Raw genomic sequence first — 20055 nt, 5'->3', positions numbered from 1 at the left:
CTTCTGGAGACTCAGCGCTATCAGCTTAGGTGCTGCTCCACATCCAAGTGACTACACGGTTTTGGGGATCCAAGCTCATTTCATTGATTGCAGACCCAGCAGTATGAGCGGAGCTGACTTAGGAATTGCTGCGTGGCACTGCACGGTGGGATGCGGATATGTCCAGAATAGAATTATAACTTCACCTCTACAACAGGATGAGTGTGGTCAGACAGATTCACCATCTTAGAATGGCAGTGACATACTGAGTGTAAAACTTTCGTTTTGATCTTTATCTTACAGAGGGGAAATTACTTCAGGCTGCAACATTTGGTGTCATAGTTTTCAAGTTAAAAATGAGAGTCAGTTCATTGAAGTTTTGAAAGCATTCTGAGATCCTTACATATGAAGTGTAAAACAAATGCTAGGTTTTGTTACTCCAGATCTATAACAAAAATTAGAAGTAGAGAGCCTTTTCTGTGGCCTTATTTGTGTTTTTCTCCCCATGGTTACAAAGGAATGCTTTAACTGTCTGTACATCTCTAAAAATATGTGTGCCCTAGATAATCAATTTGGTATTTGAAATAACCTGTTCCTTAACCACTTTTTTAGCTACTACTCAATGATACAGATGGAATTTTTAACTTTACTGGAATTAAAGGACTGCTTGGGCCTCCAGTGAGTATAAGCTGCTTTATTAAAACTTCAGATTTGCTCTATCTTCAGTGTCTCCTTTTAAGTATCAGCTAGAGCTGAGTTTCCTATGCTTTAGAATTGTGTTCCTGCTAACTTCAGCACTAAACTCTGTGGAAGTACTTCAGGGAAAAACTGAATTCTGTGTGAATGAATTGCTTTTACACGTTAGTCTGAAAGAGAGGAGTTGGCTTAGCTCTGAATCTGAACTATATGCTCAGGATGACAGACATGGGGAACTGATGAAATAATGGAACCAAGGTTTACATAGCATTTCTTCCATTTTTTTTCTATGCTTGTGTTTCAAGCCATAAAATGTTGGGATAAAGTATTTTGCTCAGTTCTGCTTAAGACTGCAACTAGGAGTGCTAGGCTCCTGTGTATGAGTTTAGTCTCGCAGCAATTACAGCTGTGGAGGAAAAGCCGGAAAATTCATGAGAGAACAACAGACGTGAAATTTCAGATTCTGTTTCACAGATAGGAGTATAGCTGCAAAATAGTTCAGTCAAACATCTGAAATTCTGAATGCTTCTTGATAGTGATTTCAAATTCCTAGGACTGGATCCAAGGAGAAATCTACCTTTTCCAGGCTATGGAGTCTATTCAAACTTGCTCAAAAGTCTACAATACATTGCACTTTGCAAAATTTTAATCACCCCAAAGGAAGCATCTTACTCCACAGCCAGTTTCATTTGTGGACTGTTGTTTGTGTATTTTATTTTATCTGTCTTCTTGTTTGTGAGCCCGGTTCTCTCCCTCACATCTAATCCCTGATGAAACAGGGAAGACCAGAATGTGTGTACCCGACGATAGCAGAATTTCACTCTACATAGCCATAGTTTGAAAAAACTTTTATCTTATTAATACAACTGTCCCAAAACAAATATTTACTAAATCTGTCAGTGAACTGGTAAGAAGGGCATTAGCTCCAATAACACCTTTTAACCTTTATCTGTTAGCCAGGCATGCCTCTTCTCCACTTGTCCCATGGTAGAATGACATCACATTATTGTGGCTGCATCCAGCTGTGCTTATGGTAAAACAGCTTTCATGGAAGAGTATTTTGGTGCGTTTCCTAAACACCTGATTCTCCTAATCCCTGGACATAATAGGATGCCAGGATAGGACGGGTCCTCTCGTGTGAAGCTCTGTTGCTGCAGATAGTCGCCATTCAAGCCTTAGATGGCAGGTTCGCAAAACAACGTAGATGAGTGGGCTCATGAGCCCAGCAGCAGCGCGTTGGTTTGCAATAGCTGTTAGAGTTACGGTCCCAACAGAAAGAAGAAGGTCCTGCAGGTCGAAGCGCAGCTGCAGTTGGGAAGGTCTTTGAACCTCAGCCTGAAGCTCACCCTAGTCGGGAAAGACAGGCAGGGTCGTAGTGCCTCGGGTGACGCGCAGCCAGGGGATCTGAACAAGAACCGAAGCGTCTCGCTGCAGATATCACAGTGGGGCAATCTTAAATATGCCCAGTAGAAATCCAAATCCGTGTTTCTGCTCACAGCCTATTGCACGCTCTATCTTCTAACCACAGGCAACCAGGAGCAAAATGGCAAAGGTGGGAGGGCTGCTGTGATCTCTGTGCTGGAATCTGGAAAAGATTCAAAGCAGGCTGAATTATGGTTGCATGCCTTTCATCTCTGGAAAATGTCACTTTTCTTCAGCGTTTCCCGGTCTGTGTCCCTCCGGTTTGGGAAAGTAAATGCTAATGTCCCAGAAAAACTTAGAAGTGTAGGGCGTTGTGGAACATTCACAACTTTACCACTGGCTGAATGAAGTTCTTAATCCAGTTTCAGATCAGTTAATATTCACAAATTATGCAATACATGGAAAATGCATACTCTGTTTTGCAAGTCTGTACTATGTGTTTGTAAGGGGGTGAGTTTTTTGCATTTTGCAGGGGCCAGATGGCAAGCCAGGTCCACCAGGATTTCCTGTAAGTATTATGTTCCTTGGATTTAAGTAAGTATTTTTCAATATAGTTTAATATTTTAAAAATGTATGTTGTACAGAATTTACACAAAGTCTAATAAATTTTCATACGGAGACTGTAGGTTTTTATGGAATCAACAGCTATGGTAGAAATTAACTCTGCCGGAAATGAAGCATACTGTGCTTATCTTGTATTTCTGCTTATCTCAGAATCAGTCCTGTAGTTTAAATCTAAATGTAGTTGACTCTGACGAAAAATTACTACCTAAGGAAAAGACCTATGCCAAGAGAAACAAATGGAACAAATGGACTTCTAAAAGTTATCTTCATATGTATATGTAATTGTATTATTCTTTAGGCTTTTTTTATCACCACTACAGAGTACAGTAAAGCCCTACGAGGTGTACCCTTTTTATTTTATCCTTTAGGAACCATTTATTATTTTTTATAATAACATACCAGTGCCACCATGGAAGTATTGCAGAGCCATAGTATCAAAGATACCTTATACTATGTTACTTACCTATTGTGCTCAGGCTGCCACACCATAGAAACATTGTCTGGCTTGTGACTTCATACAGTATTGTTTATACTATTATATTTATATTCTGTATAATGTGATAGAATTCTTTTCCCTTGTTATGATTGTTTTACAGTTCAGACGCGTGCATATGGTCTCAGGATCCTTTGTCTATTGCCTGAGAATAACTAAGGAGAAAACTGGGAAAGCTGACAAATGATGTTGACAAAATGCTGGCAAATTGCCCCAAATTCTACAGAAGGTTGTTTACTAAGTCCTGGGTATTGTGGACTGCATAGGAAGCCAAAGAAAGGGGGAAAAAACTCCTTAAAAATACTTTTCATTTGAAAAAGAGCTGATAACGTTTAGAAAGTGATATAATGAATTCTTAGCCTCTCTGTCATTTACAGAATTTCTACAGGCATGAAAATGCCATTCTTGTTCTTACCTCAGGTCTTTTCTTGATCTCTTCACTAATGCAGAAATCATGTAGACTTGAATTTAGTTCTTGGTGGGTAAAAAAAAAATGCTTCTGAATGCACTTATAATGGAAGATTGTAAAACATAATGTTATCTGAGCAGAATGTTGTCACCACAGAACAGAAAGAGAAATCATCTCATTTTCAAATATGTAATCTCTATTTCAGATTAAAAAATTTTAAAGTACTGTTAAAAATATAGCTTCAGAAATTCTGTTGACAATCAGCCTGGCTGAATGATCATGGAGGGAGAGAGAATAGAGTAGGGAGGAAATAGAGAATTTTAGGCTGAATTGCCACTCTTACTAATGTTTGCGTATGTCTCTGTGAATGTGTGTATCATCTACACTGTGATAAACACCAGGGAGCTTTTGGTTTGTTCTTTTTAACAGATTCTCCCTATACGATATTTGTTTGGGGGGATACTTTGATTCAGACAGCAATTTAGTCTTGTAAGAGTTCTTAGGTTGCAACCAGAGTGATTCAAGTTCAAGTTTTCCAGTTATTTAAAATTAGATCTAGTAAAATGGCCTAGCTCCATATTCTTAGCAGATTTCACCGTGGATTTATGTACTTGTTTTTGCTTAGGGCCCTCGGGGACCAAAAGGTGATACTGGTTTGCCTGGATCACAAGGACCCAAAGGACAACAGGTAAGAGAAAATGCACAGGGAGAAGTACATGATGCAAAATGTGTTAGATGACAACTACTTAGTGACGTTAAAAGTTTAATCATTCTGATTTCACTAGGGATTGGCTCGTTAATAAGTTTACGTGAAAAATTTACTAAGTGGAAATTGAAAGAGTGCTAAACAAAATGCTTTGATATAGTACTCCTGAGAGCTAACGTTCCTGCCCCAGTGTAGAAATTCTGCAGTGCAGTATGCACTTATCAGAATAAGTTTGCATAAACTTGAAACGTGAGGTAACCTCTTCTTGCGAGTTGGTTGTCTGTGCCGACACCCTGGGATCCTAACCGAAAGGCCAAACAAAAAAAGATTAATCTTTTCCTCCTCCTTTGGCACAGAGGGCTTTGCCTACAGAATGAAGACTGCAGTTTTCCATTCCCATTGGAAGAATAAGACTTGGCGAGCTCTCTCCTTAGGGTCTTTTCTCTTATTTCTGCACAACAGTGTTTGTTTGGTAGCACTGCTGAGAGGTGACTGAGGACTGACTCTGCTGGTTTGTAAATATTGCAGCTGTTCCATTTTTCTTCCCCTTCTCATCTAAGTGCAGGAAGCGGGGGAAAGGAACATCTAAGTTATTACAATCTTGGGGATAACAAAAAGAAAAACAAAAACACTTTCTGCTTATTCTTTGTAAGTAGCTGACCTCACTTTCTCACAAGTAATAGGAAGGCTTGGAAATGGTTGATTATGGTTTGAAGTGGGATTGTAGAAGAACAGCATCTTCATGGCTCAGAAGGAAACATCTCAGGCCATAAATACCAGTCCCCTTTTGTCACTAGGATTCCTGTTCTTTTATGGAGTGCACAAAATGATCAAGCTCAGCCTTAAAATCAGTTGGGTGGTTTTTAGTTTGGGTTGTGGGGTTTTTTGTTTGGGTTTTCTTCTTTCTTTTTTTTTTTTTTTTTTTTTTTTGCTTCTGCTGTCCACACTGGAAGGAACTCAAAACTTTGAAGCCATTATATTTTGTACCCACCAATGACATAGTGATGTTACTGAGGTGTGAACACCAGGTTGTGCTCAAGAGTGATGAAGTTGGGAACCACAACAAAGCCGCACAGAGACCTAGAAGCATTTTGCTTTAAGGGTCATGAAATGCTTCTGTCACAACCTCAGGTCCATAAAATCATGGAAGATAAAGTCAGTGAAGCCAAGCCTTAGAGAGACTCCGAAGTATCTGAAGTATCTTCAGGGAGACTCCAAAGATATAAGAACCTGCAAGACGAACTGAGTTATAGCACTTCCCGCTCAGTGGAATCAGCAATGCAAATGAGTTTTAATCAGCAATGCAATTGTTAGTTTCAAGCCAGATTTCTTCCATGAGAGACCTTGGGAAGGCTATTGTACCAAGCTGCCTGAGCTAGGAGAAGGAGAGTTACAGCTGAAAGATCCAGAGCAGGAACCATGCGCTGGCACTGGGGAATGGTAATTCATGGTTCTGGTGCCGTTATTCAATGGAAATTACCCCTTGAAGAAGTGGAATGCAGAGGGTCATAATTTGAATGCTGGGAATTGGCTTTCCTGAAAGGCTGCATCATGCCAGGCACATAGACCGATTCGTGCTTTCCTGATAGTAAATTCAGGGCATTTTGTGTTCTATCAAGGTTTTACATTTCCAGCCGGATCTCCTGACCACTGTCTAAGCTGATGGTGCACAAGAAGACACCAATGGCCTGTCTGCCTTTGGCAGAGATCTCTTGTGAACACAGCACATCTCACATAGTTACTCTATTGAGAGCAATTGAAAGTCTTTTTAAAAAAATAAGTACTTGTTCATCCTAGGGAGATTTACAGGAGCAAGATATTTTTAGTGTACTTCATTATGTTTTAAGAAAGATCAGCCCTCTTCTCCCCCAGAACCAAGCTTCACCCTACTCGCATTGATACCACTTTATGTTTGATATCACAGCATGACTAATCTGTCATGCTTCAAACTGCAGTAATGCTGCTTTGACTTCTTCTGATTCATTGAGAATTCCTTTGTAAACACTCTAAAATAACTTTGATAATTGCAGGGTGAAAAGGGAGAACCAGGAGCTATCATTGCCGCTGATGGATCTTTAACTGAATTATTAGGAAGAAAAGGGGAGAAGGTGAGCTAATACTGTGTTGTGTTCCTCCAGAATGTTTGGTGGCCTCGTTACCAGCCACCTCTGCTAGACACTGCAGGAGTTCTCCTTGTCATTGCTCTGTGTGTCTGTCCTCAACAGGGTGAAGCAGGAGTCATGGGACCCATGGGACCAATGGTAAGAGATTTCCAAAGACGAGCAGATTCTTTTTTTTTTTATTTTGCTTTGGTTTTACAGAAAATAGTAAATGTAAAGGTAGTTTATTTTAGCTTTTCGTTCCTTCTGAGTAGGGATGATAAGGAGTATTCGTGCTTCAGGATGATCAATGTCCTTCAGAAAAGGATGTGGTTGTTACCTGTCTGGTGCTGTAAAACTGCTGAGTTGATTCAGAATTTAAATTCTAGTAGCACAAATGTATCCGTTACTATCTAAACAGACAGTGAAATATCATCAGAGCTAGAAACTTACATAACTTATGACTCTGACTGAACTGGATTTGTTTAGCCCTGAAGAAAGAAGGCTGAGCAGAGCTCTGATTGCTCCCTGCCACTGTCTGAAAGGGAATTACAGAACAGAAAATGGCAGGTCCTTCTCAGAGGTGCACAGGAAAAAGGCAGGTTACAATGATGACAAGTTCCAGCACGGGAAATTCCAATTAGATATAAAGACAAAAACTCACAGTTAAAGTGGTTAATCACAGAGAGAGGTGCTCGGAGAGATGGTGGATTGTGGAACAAGGTGCTGAGCGGCATGACCTAACTTGGAAGTCTGCCTTGCTTTGAGCAAAAGTTGGACTAGATGATTTCTAAAGGTCCTTTCCAATCGAAATTATTCTCTAATTCTATGATTTACATTCAAACAACTGACTACATCAGGCTCCATTTCGGTCGGTGACAATAATTTGCAACTGCCTTGGATTCTGAGGAAGCTGCAGATCAGGCAGTAGAGTCAGACTATTTACCAAAATCAGGATTTAGAGGCCATTCAGGTACTTGGCCTGATATTTTTGACTGGACACAGAATGTTGTATGAAAGCACGAGAAATTACTTACAAAATAAGAACAATTGCCCAGATTCAGTAGTGTTAGAGCAGGAATTAATTTATTCTAGTCTAGTATTCCAAAGATCAAGGATATTGAGTGTTTCTTTGCTTCTGTTTTTGATGTAGCCTGGTCTCTGTTATGCCCAACTGGATGTTAGTAGGTGGTGTTGTTTCTGTGCACCAAGGTGTGTAGGAGATTTTGCCATCAGTTTCTGTGGTCTTTAAAAGGGGCTAACTGTGTGTGCTGAGTAACTGCTTTCCTAATCACTGTGTACCAGAATACCTTGAGGGGGATAGCCTCACTTACCTGAAAGGGAGTTCCTTTTCTCCTCCTTGTATGACTGCAAGATGAGTCTATCCTTTCACCTCAACATATGCCGTGGTTTAACCCCAGCCAGCAACTCAGCACCACGCAGCCACTCACTCACTCCCCCACCTCCCCCCACAGTGGTATGGGGGAGAGAATCAGAAGGAAAAAGGTAAAACTCACGGGTTGAGAGAAGAACGGTCTAACAGAACAGAAAGGAAGAATCTAATAATGATAATAATAACAATAATAAAATGACAATACTAATAATAGGATTGGAATATACAAAACAAGCGATGCACAATGCAACTGCTCACTGCTTGCTGACCGATGCCCAGGTAGTTCCCAAGCAGCGATCTCCCCAGGCCAACTCCCCCCAGTTTATATACTGGGCATGACGTCCCATGGTATGGAATACCCCTTTGGCCAGTTTGGGTCGGCTGTCCTGGCCGTGTCCCCTCCCGAGTTCTTGTCCCCCTCCAGCCTTCTTGCTGGCTGGACACGAGAAGCTGAAAAATCCTTGACTTAGCGTAAGTACTGCTCAGCAACAACTAAAACATCGGTGTGTTATCAACATCCTTCTCATACTGAACCCAAAACATAACACTACACCAGCTACTAGAAAGAAAATTAACTCTCTCCCAGCCAAAACCAGAATGGAAGTGAACTTCAGAGATCATCTAGTCCACACCACTGCCCAAAGCAAGTCTGTTTAGCTCAGGGACTTGCCCAGTCAAGTCTTCAACATTTCTTAGGATAGAGATTCCACAGCCTCTCTGGGCGGCACATTCCAGTATTTTACAACCTTCAGGGTAAAAAAAAGTTTAACCTTACATTTATTTGGAATTTCTCATGTTCTAGCTTGTGTTCGTTGCCTGTCATCCTATTGCTGCGCACCCTTCAGGACATGTCCTTTTTCTCTCAGCCCCAAACTCTGTGTTTACATCTCCTTTTTGTACTGCCACGAGATGCTTCATGCAGTTCAGCATACCAACAAGGCCATTCAGAGGCAGTTCTTGCCAGCACCGGTGCGAATGATTACACTGCAGGAGAATTTGGCACACAGAACCCGTCTCAAGACTTTGCTCAGCCAGTTCCTCTTAGTGCAGAACTCTTGTTTGATCATCGCTGCTAATGGGGATGATTCATTCTGGTGTTGTCCCATAGAAAAAAAATCCCTTTGTAGTCAGTGGGAGTCCTGTGCAGCAAAAACATGCGGACTTCAGAGTGCTGGGCCAGAGCCTCTGTGGCATAACTTATCAAAGTTTTCTTTAGGATGGTTCTGTTCCACTTTGCACAAAGTAAGGCTTTGGCCCAAGAGCAGCTTTGTGGTAGCTGGAGATGCTGATCATTCCTCTGTGCTGTTAGGGCACAATGAACTCCTACATGAGTTTCCAAAATTTTAAAAAAATTCCCTGATAATTGCTCGGCTCCTTTTCAAGACTTCAGCTGGACAGAAGAGGGATCAGAGCAGCTTGCAGCAGAAGGAGCTGCAGAGAAGTGGTGGTTTGGCAGGTGACAGCTAGGGATAGTCAGGAGGTTAGTGCTGTTAATACAAAAGCAGAAGAGAGACTGAATCCAGCCTCCTGCCACAAGGGAACTGAGAATCTTTTACCTGCTCGATTACGCTGTTCGCTGTCAGTGAAGCAGACCGTACTGAATAGGAGCCCTTAGTAAGAACCACAGTGTTAAGTCTGCCCAAATCAGCTCTCTGCAATTGTAAATGAAATTTCCTTTTCTGGTAAGCAGTCTCCTGTGGTTTCCTCGCTTCCTTCTTTCGCTTCTAGCTGTGACTGCTGGCTTCTGTCTCAGGGAGTCAGACATCTGTCAGGAGCTTTGAGAGACAAATAGCAAAGGTGGCTCCAGCACAGTCAACTCTCACATTGTTGATGTTTATTTAAAGTCCAAGTTAAAGCATGAGATCCAGACACTCCTCTTTATTTAAACTAATAAAAAGTCTGTTTCCTGTCATCTTCATTGCTCAGTAAAGCTCAGATTTGCATATTCTTTAAAGGCTCCAACACTAGAAAGTGAGACAGAAAAATACCCCACAACATTTTGGATTTTTTCAAACCCTATTATTGGATACGGTAGCACAGAAGGGTGGGTTGAATCATTTTGAAAGCTTGGGGGCACAATATTGAAGTTCACATCTGCCAGACACCTGCAATCTATTGCCTGCTTTAGAGACAGGCACTAGCTTTGATCATATGGGCAGAAATTACCTTCAAACAGGAAATGAAATAGAAGTCTAATAAAGGTCCTACCATCTTTGAACAGTTTCAGCTGCCATTAGTGAGCTTTAAATTCTGATTACAGTGATGATGTTATGAATCAATACGTTCGCATGTCAACCATTTCTGAATTTCATCTCTAACCCACTCTTCATTTTTGGCATGATAAAAATTGCAACAATTAATCCATGAATTTCAGCTTGATGCTACGATAAATCATCTCATCATTATCATCATATAAATTTTCCATGAATGTACATGTCTTTTCAATGAAATGTTATTACATAAAGGCAAGGGCAAACACTTGCCAGTTTCAAAAAAAAAAAAAAAAATATTGTGTTAACTGAAAATTCTATCAATATGGCAATAGTTTAATTTGTAAAACGGATAGGTAAGAGACTGGTATTTGAATCCAGATGGTACTCCCGTGTCAATATTCTGCTGATCAGATGAGATGCAAAACTCTGAGTATGCAAATCATCCAAGTATAAATTTCAGGCTATTTCTTGCAACCTTTCTAGCTCTTCACTTGCCCGTGCTCCTTCTATGCCTTGAACTGAGACGTAACACAGCAACAGAACTGGACTGTAAATAAGGAGACTCAGTTCTGCCACAGACTTGCTTCCTTCTTAGCCTCTGCTTTCCTTAATAATCAAGAACAAGTGAGTGGCAAGATGGGGATTTCCTCTTGGGTTTTGATTGTTTGCTAGTTATCCTTTGAAGTAGCAGTCACAATGCCAATAAATGTTTGTTACTGTTAAAGTGATGAGGTCAAATTGTGGTAAGCAGTGCAATAGCCAATGTTTTTCTTCCATCAGCATAGGTCTGTGTTCACCACCATCCTGCAAGTAGCAACAGAAAGTCTGTTGCAATAATCATACTGAAAGTACTGTGATTTCTCAGGATGAAACACGTCAGTTGTCACCTATAAGTAGTATCTGCATGAGATCTATAGACAGAGATTATGTCACCAATAATGTAAGAAGGGGTAACTCTTAGCATTTCACCAGATTGAAAAAAATGGAAACGAAACCAGAAAGGCTGATACATACATAAAGAGATTGTCTAGACCCTTGTGGTTTCGCTGAGTTTCAGGAAGCTGACAGCAGATGAAAGTTGCTGGTATCGTCAGGTTTACTGCTTTTTGTTGGTCACTTGCTGGTTGCCTGGAAGTTGCGTGCTTGCAAACACCCAGCCATAGATCATCCAGAGGCCGGGACCACTTTTCCCAGGCAGCCGGCTCGCCCTTTCTTTTTGCAGCCACTTGTACCACTTGGGGAGGCCTGATGGGTCAGTCACTCTTGTATAAAGAAGGATCTGTTCTGTTTCTACTATCAATCAGCCCCATAAATCCACATACCCAGGCTGGCAAGAGGCATGTAGAAGCCTGTCACTATATGAATTCTCAGGCTGGTTCACAGACATTTCCTCATAGGGTCTGAGTCAAAAATAACTGGAAAACCAAAGCAAACAAAAAGGAGATTCACAAAGCATATATCACTAACTGCCTTTTTTTCTACTGATTGATACCTTTAATTTTCCTTTGATACGTGGTGACTCAGTTTTGGATTGCACACTCTACAAATGGCTGAGAACTCAGACTTCATTTCAGATAACCAGTCTTTTCCAAGCCAGAGCTGACTGTGATATGCAGGCCTCAGCTTCTGAGATCGCTCAACAGAGCAAGTAGAGCGGACGTTCTGTGCAATCTCTGCAGACAATCGCAGACTGATTTTTAATGCAAATCTAAAACTAAGCCTCTTATTCTAAATAACCCAATATATGTCAAAGATATGTTCCATATATTCTCCATAATCACATTTTCTTTCTTGTCCAGGGACCAAAAGGACCTACTGGACCTAAAGGAGAACTTGGTTTCCCAGGACGTCCAGTATGTATTATGCTCTCAAGTAGAATAAAGACGGAGGAGATTGCTTCTGACACATACTACACTATTTCTACTTATTTCAGGGCCGCCCAGGACTGAATGGACTGAGAGGTGTGAAAGGTGATCGAGGCGAAGCATTTTATGTAAGTTCTTATGTAAAAAAACCCTGTTAAAATCTTAAGTCAAGTCTGATTTATATGAATTCCTTCAAAATGATGACATGACTAAAAACCTGAAATGATCTAGAAATAATTATATGTTTCTGCTACTTTTCCTATTTGGTAACAATCCTTGAAAAGTCAACTTCTGAGTCCGTCTGGACAGTTCTTGCAGATATACATAGTTGTACCAGCTCACGGGTGTAACAGTTATATGTGTGATTCACTGTTAGCATAACTATTTCAAATAGCAAATGATCTGCGATTGCCAATTCTTTCTATATATCAAAGACTCCCTGATCCAGGCCATCAGTATGACCCCTCGTGTTGTGAAGATACTCCCACAGGCTTTTAGCTCTCTAGCACAGGTACAAACAGTGCTTGAGCATATCATAGTGAAGTGGCATCTACTCTACTACCGAGGAGATACTTGCTAATACCTACTACCTGCTTTTGTTGCCATATACATGTATCCAGAATAATGACCACTGCATAGATGGTAGCATGTCCGTGCCCACCTACAGCCTGTAATTATGGAACGGCAAGTGATGAACCGAGGTCCTGATGCTGCAGGTCTGTTAGTATGAAAAGACTTCATACGAGTGGTCTCATGGCAAACATGAAGACTGGACTAGAGAACAATAAACATTGCTGAGCATAAGCAGTAAGTTTCACAATAGCACAGTAATTTGTGTGGTCGTTCTGATGTCACAAGGTAATCTGTGCTAGAAAAATTGGTACCCTTACCACAACAGCAGCTAATAATATTTCCTCTGCATCAGAGATATGCTGGGGAAAAAAAAAAAAAGACAAGGGTATTTTACTGTGTTAGCATAGAAATCCTAAGGTAGGGATCAGCTAGGCATCAGAAAAGGTGATCTAGCGAATATCAGTGTATTTCAGTAGAGCACTTCTTGTAAATGAATTCTGTGGTATGAGTCCTCTGGTTCTACTTTGTTTAAAAGGAAAAAAAAAAAAGTGACACACAAACTGCAAAACACAAGTATGTTGTCTATCTGGAAAATAAATGTAAGTGAGAAGATGATGCTGCTTTATCTGACTGACAGGGAGACTGAGAATTGGTAAGTACCTAAGTATCTTCACAGAAAGCAAGAACAGGTACTGAAGGTTGCTTACACCTCTAGAGAAAGGTGTAAATAGAAATTTAGTTGCTGGAAGGTGAAACCAGACAAATTAGACAAATTCTAATTGGAAGAAAATGACAGAAAAGATGACTAGCCACCAGCAGAAAATATTACAGTAGATTTTCCATTCCTCCATATCTTCAAACTGTGTCAAGGTTCATTTTCTGGGTTGCCTGCCTTAACCAAACAAAAACTATTAAAGCAAGTCTAACTAGATGAAGTACATCAGGCTGGGAGATTAAAGCAAACAAGCGAAAAAACCAGGCTGCATGTTCTAATAGTCCTTCCTGGAGTGCTCAGGGTAGAGAAAATGTAATGGATCCCTAATTATTGATGAGATGACATGTGTCACCTCAAAGAAGCTGGCATTGATGTGGAGTGAAAGATGGATATGGCACAGTTCCAGGTTTTTAAATGACACAGTAATGAGTTGGCATATTTTTTTGTAAAGGGCAGTCACGCCTCCAGTCTAGCAGGGTTCCTTGAAGGTGCTAATTAGCGTGTAGTTATCTGACTGGCACTTGAAAATATATGAATCTCAGCAGTCTTGAGAATCCCAGACCGGTCTCGGATACCTGATTTTCCTTGGATGAGAGATCCACTGCCTTTAATTTAGTTTCAATTTTTAGTGCTTTGGGATTTCTGGTTTGGGGTTTTTTTCCCCCTCGAAACAAGTCTTAGACAGACCATTTTGTTCTCCAGAGAGTGCTTTAGGTTAAATATTAAAATTCACCTGACAGTTTCGTCCCTGTAACTGAATGCTCAGTCTCCCCTCAAGCCATTTAACGCAAAACTTCTTGGTTAAATGGGGCCCTCTGAGCACCTTGGCCTTCCTTCTGTAGGCTCAGCTGTATTGCGTATGAAAGGATCTAATATCTTATTTTTTTCACTTTCTCTTACCAGGGCCTTCCTGGCTTGCCTGGGCCCCCAGGGCCCCCTGGACCTCCAGGACGTATAGTATATATCAAAGGAGTAAGTACAACCGGGCATCAGTTGCTGATCTCTCTCTGCAGCAGAAACGTGCTGCTCTAGAAACAGCCTGCAAAGGGAAACATCAAAACTTGTTTCAGGCCACTCACTTTACAGTGGGCGCCCTTGCTTGTGTGCATACGAAACAAATTTCTTAACCGGAGCCACTGCCATGGAAGAGTTTTCCCCCCCCAGGGTGGGACCTGCTGCCAGCCCTGTGAGAGCTCCAGGCAGCAAGCCGGGCTCTCCGCTCCGCAGGTGCTGGGTTTTGATTCCAGGCTTTGTCCCGTCACGTCTATTAGGTCTCTTTGGTGTGTTGTCTGCCGTATTATACCTATGTTCATTAAAATAACTTCCCTTCTTGTTTTCACTAGACAGTTTTCCCAGTCTCTCCCAGACCTCACTGCAAAATGCCCGTAAGCCACACACAGAATCTGCTCGTAGCAAAACGCATGGCCATGACAGCACATAACCACAGTAGCTATATGCATAACCACGGTAGTTTTGCAGCTTTTCTGCCCCTGCCTTATGCTTTGCACCAGAGATGTCTTTTACCTAGTCTTCAAGATAACAGATTTTCAAGTGTTTAGATACGCCAAATTAGCCATCTATAAAATATAGAACAGAACTAGAAACACTAGAACCTTTTGCTAAAAGTGCTTTGATTACTTGCTTGTCCTAACACTTAATACCTTTCAAAGCCTGTGTCTCCATAGTTTAAGAGTTTGGGGAGCTGAATGTTATATACATACATATACACACATTCTTCAGATGTATATATAAATACTGTCTCCGTGTTATTATGTCTTTAGGTGTTTTCAATTTCCCTGTCCAAAATAAGACTTGTTCTGTATTTCATTGTGGCATGAAAGATGCATCAGAAAAGAAAGATCATGTTCTTTATTTGACCCTCGAATGCAGTCTATTCACATATAAACGTTTATTATCTCAGGAATGGCAGCAGGTGAAGCTCTGCCCCTGCTTTCCAAAGGGAATGACAAAGCCCCCATTACCTTCAAAGGACCTGTGTGGTGGGTGGACCCTGACTGGAGGCCAGGTGCCCACCAAAGCTGTTCTATCACTCCCCACCCCCCCAGTTAGACAGGGGAGAGAAAATTTAACAAAGGGCTCGTGGGTCGAGATAAGGACAGGGAGAGATCACTCACCAATTACCATCATGGGCAAAACAGACTCAACTTGGGGAAAATTAACTCAATTTATTACCAATCAACCAGAGTAGGGTAATGAGAAGTAAAAACAAATTTCAAAACACCTTCCCTCCACCCCTCCCTTCCTGGGCACAACTTCACTTGTGGATTCTCTACCTACCCCCCCAGTGGCGCAGGGTGACAGGGAAGTTACGGGTTCCGTTCATCACACCTTGTCTCTGCTGCTCCTTTCTCCTCGGAGGGAGGACTCCTCACTCTTCCCCTGCTCCACCGTGGGGTCCCTCCCATGGGAGACAGTCCTCCACAAACTTCTCCAGCGTGGGTCCTTCCCACGGGCTGCAGTTCTTCACGAACTGCTCCAGCGTGGGTCCCTTCCCCGGGCTGCAGTCCTTCAGGCACAGCCCGCTCCAGCGTGGGTCCCCCACGGGGTCACAAGTCCTGCCAGAAAACCTGCTCCAGCGTGGGCTCCTCTCTCCACAGACCCACAGGTCCTGCCAGGAGTCCGCTCCAGTGGGGGTCACAGCCTCCTTTAGGCACCCACCTGCTCCGGCGTGGGGTCCTCCCCGGGCTGCAGGTGGAGATCTGCTCCCCCGTGGAGCTCCCTGGGCTGCAGGGGGACAGCCTGCCTCACTGTGGTCTTCATCACCATGGGCTGCAGGGGAATCTCCGCTCCGGCGCCTGGAGCATCTCCTCCCCCTCCTTCTGCACTGACCTGGGGGTCTGCAGGGTTGTGTCTCTCCCATATTCTCACCCCTGTCTCCCAGCTGCTGTGCAGCATTTTTTTCCCCTTTCTTAAATATATTATGACAGGGATGCTACCACTGTCACTGATGGGCTCAGCCTTGGCCAGTGGCGGGTCCATCTTAGAACCAGCTGACATCGGCTCTGTTGGACACAGGGGAAGCTTCCAGCAGCTTCTCACTGAAACCACCCCTGTAACCTCCCCCACTACCAAAACCTTGCCACACAAACCCAATACAACCTGCAATTCCACACATAGCAAGGAGATGGGGGGTTACATTTTCAGAACACCCTGATGCCATTTTTGTTTAAGGAATTGTGGAAACTACATCCTACAATGAACTGCGAACAGAGCTCAGTTCTGAAAGTACTTTCCCTAGGGCAATATTGTACTGTTAAGCCGTGGGTTAGGTAATTGGAAAGGATTCTGTCTTTGAGAGCCACAGACCTCCCCTGAATCCTGTGGTGTGCAGTATAGCTGTTCTACTTCTCTGTTAGCAGTATAGCTCAAAATAGTAATGTGCCTGCTCCTCCAATTTCCATTCCAGTTCTTTTTCACTTGTTTTAGAGAAGCAGCTCTCGACTTCCAGTATACCAGATGCATTGATACTCATCATCACCCTACCCTTCCTGCTGAAGAAAAATGCATCCCAGCTTATGGATCTTTCTGTTAATTAACGATAACTAGTCATTACTCTATGGTAATTTGACATTTCTATGGTTTCATCCTACCACCTCCAGGCATCAGCTTTTTACCTCTTTGAATTCCTCCCTTAGACCTTCCCATTCCCACCGTATAACATTCTTGTATATTAATCACATATGTCCATAATCACATATGGATTAGTCAGCCTCACCTCCGAAACCTGCCTGGGCAAGGCCCTGAGCAACCTGATGTAGTTGGTCCTGCTTTGGGCTAGAGAGTCTCCAGAGATGCCTTCCAGCCTCAACCCTCCTGTGATTCTCTGTGGAATGATTCAAACAATACAAGCCTATTTTAGCTGAATTTCAGATAATAATAGAATGTCACTTTTCAAGAAGGTTGCAATCAGTGAATAATAGCAGTAACTTTTATGTGCACAATAGAAACCTGTACTTGTAAACACCTCTTCAGGCACCTGAGTATGCTAGACAGATTTGTCCTACATTTGTGAATAATCTCCTAAACCTATCCAAGTGTACAGATACGAAGTCTGCTGTACCTGCCTACATAAATGAATATCGGTAAAGAACTACAGACTGAACCCCACAAGTTTTCCTCATGTGAACTGAACCTTTGAAGTTAATGGAGCTACCCATGTGAGTAAGACTTCTAAGAGCTAATACTACAGGATTAGCCAGATGCAGCGCCTTCAATTTTTTTTTCACACGTTTGCTTAGATTCATATAAATAGTACTAGCTATTTCCAAGCACTGTGCCACATTTTAATTCCTGCGCTGTCCCTATTTTGAAGACAGGCAGTAGAGGTAAGTCGCATGCCCACTGTTACAGATGGCTGGTATCAGAACAGGACAGACTAGAACAGCTTCTGCCTCCCAGCTGTGGTCTCAACGCATCTGGAGCGTAGGTCACCATCAGACAGTAGGCATAGCCATGGTCCGATGAAAAATTTACAAACACAGCCTGTTATCTTACAGTCAAAAATCAAATTCCGCTTTCAAATGCAGTGATGTGAATTCAGAATTGTTCTTGGAGAATGACTTTTCTGATGCTTCACTGGCACGACTGAGAGTAGGATTTGCTGATGCCTCCAAAATGCATGTTGTTACCCTCTTCCTGAGAGCATGTTGCATGTTAAAGAGCACAATCCTGAAAAAAGCTTGATCAGCTAATACTCGGACCTTGACAAACTGGAGATAATCCCAGACTGTTGTTATAATATTCACTGCGATAGCATGCAAATTTTCCAGGCTGTTCAGTCACACCAAGTAATGCACATCCATTGGTTAATGTCTATGCATAATTTTTAATAGATTTATTTGTCTGTAGGTGAGCACTCCTTACCCTGGAAATCAAGAAGCTCTTAATGTCCATGGTGAGTAATTTTTTTCTCATACCTTGGTTTAAATAAGCTTTTTTGGGTTTTTTTCTTAGTTAAGCTCTTCTTGCTTTTTCTTGGTTATTGCATAACCGGGTTTGAGGGGGAAGAAAAAAAGCTTAGGTCTGCACTTTGAAGACTAAGATTCATAAATAGAGCAATGCAATACAGTTTCTGCAAGATCTAATCTTAGAAGTCCTCTGTCAGAGCAGAGGTGTCACACATGGCTGCGACGAATCGTTACTCTCTGCTCTGGCAGTGTTCCTAAGATGCAAATCCTAAAGTCCCCCTGATACTCCATCCCACCAAGCAGCCAGGTGGTCTCATTCCTCCAGTGTTTGACTGATGGTGTCAAAACCACTTCCCTTCTCTGAGTGACTGATACACAAAACCCACGAGCTTGTAATCAGAGCTCCCATCTTTTGGCTTGAAAGAAAATTATCACGGGCAGGGTCAACACAGGCTGGCTGCTGGAGTCCCAGAGAATATTGCCGAGGGAAAGAAACAAGCTATTAAAGATTCTTTCTGTGAGGGGGTGGTGATTTTTCTGGCGAGACAGAAGAAATGTTTCTCATCCCGTCCTTCACTAGGAAGGTGAGGCGTGTTGAAAAGGAAAAATAATTTCAGGGGTTCGGGAGTAGCTTGGGCAAAACCGTGACAGATGGACAAAGAAGGAAGTAAGACTAATGGGGAAGGAGGATGAGAAACTCCACACATTAGGACCCTGGGGAAATTCTCACAAGGCTGGAGAAGTTTTGTTAGTTTTCACTCCTCTGAATGGAAGGGGGTTTCATGACAATAGAGGGTCAAATTTGTGGGGTACAATGATGCCCTGAGCTTGCTTTCTGACTCCTTACTGCTGAATAACTGACCCATCTCTTACAAGTGAAAGCCAAAGTCTCGTGCTTGGCAAACGGTCCATATTTCTTCAAGGCTATGTCCAGAGAATTAAGTCCATAGAGCCTAGGTCGCCCAGTGCTGCTCCTAAATTCAAAGACTCACAATTGTTTATGTCCCCTTGCGCACAGGAACTCCAACAAATTTCTGTGTCTGTATTTTTGTTTTTAACAAAGAATCCATGATGTAACAGAATAAATGTCCACAGAGAACCCGAAGTTCTTGGTTCAAGGCACTTTCCTTGGTTCTAAGAGTTGACTCCAAGCTGATAAAGGACATTCTGCTCTTTTTTAGACTTTCAGCCTAGATAAAAGCTTGAAAGTGAGGATTTTGACTATGACGATTTTGTTTAAAACTTGTTGGTTTTATTCAATTAAACATTATAGTTTCTTTTCTCTAAATGCATACTAATTCTCAACCCAAAGAGTAAACCCTGAAGTCACTCCAGCATGCATCCCTTCTTTCTTTGGTTTAAGGAGGAAAAGTCACCATTTATGTACAGTTTTCATGCCATTTTAAGAATATTGTAGTGGTCTGACTGTTCCATTCTTGAGCTAGTACTCCACCAGATAAGCACAAAGTGGTCACTTACGGTGCGCACAAGGCATTAAAATTAAGGCAAGCCTGCATCTGTGGTTCAGTGCTTTTGTCTTTCCTCAAACACATGCTCCAAGGATGGATTCAGTTACATACCGAGGGCAACAGGTAGCAATTCTGCACCAAAAAAATGGTGAATGCTGATTGAAATAGTGTTGCCTTGACCGAATTGTGTGGAAGTCCTTCAGTTCCAAGGGTAGCAGAAAGTTCTGTCACAGTTTTGCCCCTCCATTGCTTCTTGAAGCTGGAAGAAAAGTTGGGACATTAAAGCAAAGTCCCAGAGCATCCACAGGGAGCAGCTGGCAGTTTTCTTATAATCCAGTAGTACACAATGGAGAAGGAGGTCTTCTCAAGATCACAGAGGAAATAAAGTCAGTGGTCTTCCTCCTTTTCTTTAACCACTTATAACAAAAATTTATTCCTGCCTATTTATTATACTTTCAGTGTAATTTTATGGAAAAAAGCAGTAGTGTAGCCTCTAACATACAGCCTGAGCCTGTTTCCCAGTTCCCATGT

At 42.1% G+C, this 20055-nt stretch overlaps 1 protein-coding gene across 1 annotated transcript in view; it reads left to right on the top strand.

Moving 5' to 3' along the window:
* Nucleotides 1-20055, top strand: part of LOC126048767 (collagen alpha-1(XV) chain-like) — a 149385-nt gene that overhangs the window by 109630 nt on the left and 19700 nt on the right. Inside the window, exons 23-32 of the mRNA XM_049824132.1 lie at nt 592-657; nt 2570-2605; nt 4189-4251; nt 6300-6377; nt 6495-6530; nt 11774-11827; nt 11908-11967; nt 14031-14099; nt 14471-14512; nt 17997-18042. Of these exons, the coding sequence (XP_049680089.1) occupies nt 592-657; nt 2570-2605; nt 4189-4251; nt 6300-6377; nt 6495-6530; nt 11774-11827; nt 11908-11967; nt 14031-14099; nt 14471-14512; nt 17997-18042 (550 nt within the window). The remainder of the gene's footprint in view (nt 1-591; nt 658-2569; nt 2606-4188; nt 4252-6299; nt 6378-6494; nt 6531-11773; nt 11828-11907; nt 11968-14030; nt 14100-14470; nt 14513-17996; nt 18043-20055) is intronic.

Source organism: Accipiter gentilis, chromosome 20, assembly GCF_929443795.1.
Source record: "Accipiter gentilis chromosome 20, bAccGen1.1, whole genome shotgun sequence".
NCBI lineage: Eukaryota > Metazoa > Chordata > Aves > Accipitriformes > Accipitridae > Astur > Astur gentilis.
Note: the sequence above shows the minus strand (reverse complement) of the source record. Positions and strands in the feature narration are given on the sequence as shown.